General features: G+C 43.5%; 1 protein-coding gene across 1 annotated transcript; it reads left to right on the top strand.

The window, feature by feature from the left end:
• Window positions 1–5,149: 5,149 nt before the first annotated feature.
• Window positions 5,150–5,764, top strand: LOC138899883 (uncharacterized). The gene has a single exon (XM_070186580.1). It carries the CDS (start codon window positions 5,150–5,152, stop codon window positions 5,762–5,764), a length of 615 nt encoding a protein of 204 aa, XP_070042681.1.
• The last annotated feature ends 349 nt before the right edge of the window (window positions 5,765–6,113 follow it).

Below are 6,113 nucleotides of genomic sequence, written 5' to 3' on the forward strand. Positions count from 1 at the left end.
ATTAACAAGTTGAGTTCAAGTAGTACAAATATTGCATGGAAAAATCCTAAGTCTACCGGGACATAAGCATGATTTTAGCTACGTACGGATTGTCGTCACCTCGTGCATACGTAGCTCCCATGACAAGTAGCACATAACAATTAAAGCACCTATGGGGATAATTCCCTCGTACAAGATTAGGCAAGAGACTTACTTCGCTTCCAAGTTCACTACTTGACTCCTCAACCACACTAATTACCTCAAATCTTTGCCGAGCGAAACTTCAATTGCTAGGTGAGAATCCCTCTCTAAGGAGCTCTACAATTGGCCAAGAAATGTGAGAAATGAAGGAAATGAGCTTAATCCCGATTTTTAAAAGTTTCTGCCATGTGACCCCTTTTTCGCGATCGTGAAAAGGCGCTCGTGATCACAAAGACAAAATTTTCAAGGCCCAGAAAAGCCTGTTTGCGAATGTGACCAAGTTCTCGAGATCGCGAAGGCTACCCCTAGCAATAGCATCGCGAACGTGACCTACCCTTCATGAACGTGAAGGGCAATGACCATCTGACCCCCCATACCCAGTCCCTTTTACGCGAACGCGGGACTTTCATCGCGAATGAAAATCCCCCATGTCCTAAGCCTTCGCGAATGTGACCCCATGATCGCAAATGCTAAGAATAAAAACACCTCTGTCCCAAATCCTTTATAACGAATGCGAGACTCTCTCCGCATTCGCAAAGAAGGAAACCAGTAGCAGAAAATTTGCTATTTTGGACTTAACTCCGGGTGGTTCGACACACACCCGAACCACCCGAGACCCCATCTAAAAGCACCAACAAATCCATGAACATAATACTGACCTACTCAAAGTATCAGAATACGTAAAACTACATCAAAACCAAGAATCGCACCCTAAAACCAAATTAATTAACTTATCAACTTCAAACTTCTTCAACTAGCTCCGAACACGACAAATAAAACTTAGACAACTCAGAATGATGCCAAATTTTATGCACAAGTCACAAATAACCCTATAAACCTATTCATAGGCTCGAAATCCCAAATGGACATCGATAAAACCAGATGTCTACTTCAAACCAAATTTAAGAAGCTCTAAAACCTTCAAGGCGCCAACTTCAATAAGCACCGAAACGCTCCCGGTTCACCCGAAACTCAATGTGAACATACACTCAAGTCCAAAATAATTATATGGACCTATTGGAATCTTCAAATTCTGATTCCGAGGTTGTTTACTCAAAATGTTGACTCAAGTTAAACTTGGCCACCTTAGGCCACTATTAAGAAACTAAGTGTTATGAATTCAACTCAAACCCTTCCAAACTCGAACAAATCATTCCCCGCAAGTCATAAAACAGTAAAAGCACATACATGAAGCCTTAAATAGGGGAATGAGGATCTGGAAAGAAAAAGAACCGATCGGGTTATTACAACCTCCCTGCCCTGACCCTTAATGCGCTCAGACCTGCGTGCTATTTCCACAACATGAAGGAATGTAGTACCAGTGTCCTCCTCCCTGGTCATAGAAATCTTCATACCAAAATTCAACCCCTCAATGAACCTCCTCACCTTCGCAACCTTGGTGCGGATAAAAAAAGCTACATGACGAGATAACTCTGTGAATCTCATCTAATACTCCATCACAGATATGCGACCTTGTTGAAGGTGTTCGAACTGACCACGCATCTCCTCCCTCTTCTTGATGGAAATGAACTTCTCTTAGAAGAGATGTGAGAACTAACTCCAAGTGAGTGGATGTGACCCTTCAGTCCTGCTATCATATGACTGCCACTACATCTTGGCTGGCCCCTAAAGCTGAAAAGTAGTGAGTGGCCCCATTGGACCCTACCAAACCAAGATTCGGCAGAATCTCATGACAACCATCTAAGAAATCCTGTGCATCTGCCATGGGATCACCATTATAACATGGAGGACCCATCTTCCTAAGCCAATCAAACCTCTTCTACTCCTCCTCAGACATAGCAGCCTCCACTACCAGCCTAACAACAACAGCAACAGGAGGAGGTCCACCAACCAGTGCTACTCCTGGCATCTGATAAACAACAACAACCTACTCATGAGTATGAGTAGAGGGAGTTTGTGCCCCCCTCCCCCTCAAAAAAAGAAATAGCTGGTGCCATCAGAAGTACCCCGATATGTGCCAAGCCCTCCATAAGACCAACCAATAGAACAATTGCATCTCGAAGTACTGGGGTAACAATAAACCCCTCTGGGACTTGAGCTAGCTCAACTGGCTCACCCTAATCGTAGAACTGATATGTGGACCACAGATCTGCCGTAGACTGAAGCAGAAATTTAGGCAAAATTTTTGAACCATTATGCGGTCCATTATGCGGCCGCATAATCATTTCGCGGGCCGCACAACCCATCGCAGACCCAGCACAAAACTTTTCGGAGAAAAGTTATGCGGCGCATTATGCTACCACAAAATAGGTTTGCGAACCGCAGACCGGTCGTAGAGTGAGGCAGGATGCCCAGTTTCGGAGGGCCATTATGCGGTCTATTCCACGGACCGCAGAAGCATTATGCAGTCGCAGATCTGTATCGGGGCTTCATTTTTTCTAAATTTTGAACCCGACCCCATTCTTATAAAATAGTCTTAGGGATCATTTTAGAAGTTTCAAACTTATATTTTAGAGAGAGGAAGGTGGTCTAGAGTGAGAAAAGAAATTTCTAAGTCAAGAGTTCATCAATCTTTGCTCAAGCCTTGAAGAATTCTCTAGGGAAACTCATAAGGTCTTCAACCAAAAGGTAATGTTCTAGCCCTAGCCTTAATTTTCTAGTTTTGACTGATAATAGGTAATAAGCCAAGCAATTCTTGGGTGTGGGAGTTGTTCATTATGCATGCATGTACTATCTAGGGTTGTGGGGAGATTGTTGAGCTCAATTGGGTAGATTTTGAGTAGTGAAATAGAGGAAACCACCATAAGAGGACCTTGAGATCATAATGGCCACCTAAGTGTTTGATAAAATGTTCAAATGAGCTAGAATCATAAACTCTTTCCTAATTAGTGTTCAATGTTGTTGTGTCTCTAAATAGATCAAAGTTGTTAGGATTCTGGAATTGTGTAGTGAATTAAGGGAAGCTCAAAGCGAGGTATGTTGGCTAAACTCCTCTTTTAGAATTGAACCCCACAATGGCCTTGTAAGTCCCATGATGCTCATTATAAATTGATTATTCCTAATAAGCCTTGTGTCAAAATAAATATGCGTTCAATATGTATTCCAAAGATTCTTGTTATGTTGAGTTACTGTTTGAGAATGTGGTTTAAGTGTGGGCTGTGTGTTATTATGTTACGATTTAAAAATGTGATTCTAATGAAAGCTATCATGTCAAATTGTGTAAGAAATCACATGTGCCTAAGACCCTAAATTGCTCAAATATGTGTTTAAAGTCTTAATTTGAAAGGCCTTGTTGTTTATTATCCATGATGATATTTGAAAGTGAAAGAAGAGAACATGAAATATGATGTGCGACAAATGTGCCAAGAATGATATTACGTCATGGCCATTGGTGCCAATGAAATGAATGACATGCAAAAGATTATGAAACAAGTGGTAAATCCTTTTAATAGTAAATGCTTTGTGGGTATCGATTAGCCACCAAGGAAGGGTAGGTCAAAATAACCTAACCCCGAAACTACACGTGCCGATGTAGGAGTGATTTAGGGGTAAATCCCCGCATTAATGTGATGAGATTATTTCCACTTATATGAGATGAGATTGATGTGTTGAGCTGTTTCCCCTTATATGGGATGAGATTATTGCTAGCGAGATGTGATGTGATGTCGACCCACATGACATTGTGGCGAGACAGCTTAGCCGATCGGGATGAGATTGGACGCCATGCCGCGCACATGGTGGTATTATGAGTAGATATCTTAGGGTGAGATGACTTAGCTAGTCGAGCTGAGATCAGACTCCATGCTAAAACACAGTGGTGTATCGGTGCTAAAGATCTCCCTACTTAAAAAGAATGGAACTTACTTGAAATTTTCCTTTCCCCTAATTTGACACCTTGTTACTATTTGATTCTCTTATTGATTTCCTGTTTCCTTCTCCGTTTGCTGTTATTCGTTCTATTGAGAGGGTGGTTAGTTTTACATACTAGTACTATTCCATATGTACTAATGTCTCTTTTTCTGGGGGTGCTGCATCTTTAATGGATGCAAGTGGTATTGATCAGTGATAGCAACACACCCTCTCCTCAGTTGACTTGGTGAGCCCCACTTCATTTTGGGGTCGTGTATCTCTTGTCCTTTGTACATAGTGTTTGAGGTATAGCCGGGGCCTTGTTGCCGGCACTATCGTAGCACTCTTTTGTTCCCATTAGAGGCTCCGTAGACTTAGTGTGGGTTGTATCTTTTTTTGGGAAGATTAAACGAAAAATGCTGTAATCGTATCATCTGTTCCACTTTAATATGATTGTACAATGTACTATTTTGTAGACTTGTTAATGACGTAACTAATGAAAATAAACTAGTGTTATTCATATGACCTCTTACTGTCTAATTAATGAAATGTATTATTCTCTTTATTCATGGATGAGTTGGGTAGATGACACTATGCAGGCTTGCTTGACCTAGGTAACTCTGTTGAGCGACGGTCGCACTCCCCGAGGTCAGGGCGTGACAAACTTGGTATCAGAGCCTAAGGTTTCAAAGTGTCCTAGGATGTCTCGGAGCCGTGCCTAGTAGAGTTCTTCTTATCGGTGTGTTGTCGACCACATCTATAATTAGGAGGCTACCTAGGAATTTAGGAATAATACCCTTCTTTGATGATTCTAGATCGTGCGATAAAGCTGATTATAAAATTGTTCCTCCTTTAACTCATGCATTGCCCCAATTTTCAGTCTATGGCGCTTAGGAAGAAAGCAAGAATTGGCCAAGGAGCCAATGCCACCCCATGAGTGGTAGTTGATCCTTTACTTGATGATACGGTTGAGCACCCGAGGGGTGAGAATATTCCCCCAACTACTACACTCCCTGATTCCACTACACCTGATCATATCACACCAGTTCCTGCACCTACTGAGGGTGCAACAGTCCCTCCAACTGATATTCTAGTTCCACCTCCAACCCCAGCTTCTGGTCCTGGTGTATCTGATGGGGATCTTAGGGGAGCCATACAGATGTTGGCTCAGATAGTGGCTTCCCAACCCCAAAGATCAAATGTTACACCCACTTCTTATAGTCAACCAGGGGATTCCACTAGTTCCAGGGTGAACAAATTTCTCCAGTTGGATCCTCTAGTGTTCACAAGTACTGATCCTGAGGAGGACCCCGAAGATTTTATTGACGAGATGCACAAGACCCTCAGAGTTATACGTGCTACTGAGACAGAGGGAGTGAAGTTGGCCTCCTATCGCTTGAAAGGGGTGGCTTGTTCTTGGTTTGAGATGTGGAAGGACTTCCGTGAGGAGGGGAGTCCTCCGTGGAGTGAGTTTGCCGATGCTTTCATTGATCATTTCTTACTTGCCGAGACTAAGGCAGCCCATGCCACCGAGTTTGAGAGCCTAAAACAAGGGAGCATGAGTGTGTGGGAGTATCATATAAGATTCACGTGCCTGTCCAAATATGCCATCTACATGTTTCCCACTATAGAGGCTAGAGTGCGCCGATTTGTGCAAGGCCTTAGCCCCTTGGTTATTAATGAGGCCGCTACAGTTGCCTTGAATTCGGATATGAACTATGGTAAGATGGTGGCATTTTTCCCAAGCCACGGAGACCTGCAAACTGAAGAATAGAATGGAGTGAGAGAGTAGCAACAAGGCCCAGTCAACGGGCAACTTTAGTGGTACTTCTGGCGGTAGTGGTGGCAGTTCAGCGTTTAGGGGAGGGTCATCAGGGCCATCCCAGTCTTTCACTCAGTCTTCAGTCAGTGCGTAGCCATCGGGGCCCAGTCAGTAATAGAGGAGCCATTTTTGGGCCAGTCAGGGCAACATGGGATCCTACCAACAGGGTTGGCCTGGCGGGAGATTTCAGCAGCAGCGGAGGCCCCCATGCCCTAGATGTGGGAAGATGCACTTTGGGGCCTGCTTCATGGACCAGCCCATATGCTATGGGTGTGGTATGCGGGTTCATATTCAGAGGGAT

The sequence above is a fragment of the Nicotiana tomentosiformis genome, chromosome 10, assembly GCF_000390325.3.
Source record: "Nicotiana tomentosiformis chromosome 10, ASM39032v3, whole genome shotgun sequence".
Classification (NCBI taxonomy): Eukaryota; Viridiplantae; Streptophyta; class Magnoliopsida; order Solanales; family Solanaceae; genus Nicotiana; species Nicotiana tomentosiformis.

What these genes read in the sequence shown, in the direction of transcription:
- LOC138899883 (XM_070186580.1), top strand. Translation starts at nt 5,150, where the DNA reads ATGTTGGCTCAGATAGTGGCTTCCCAACCCCAAAGATCAAATGTTACA.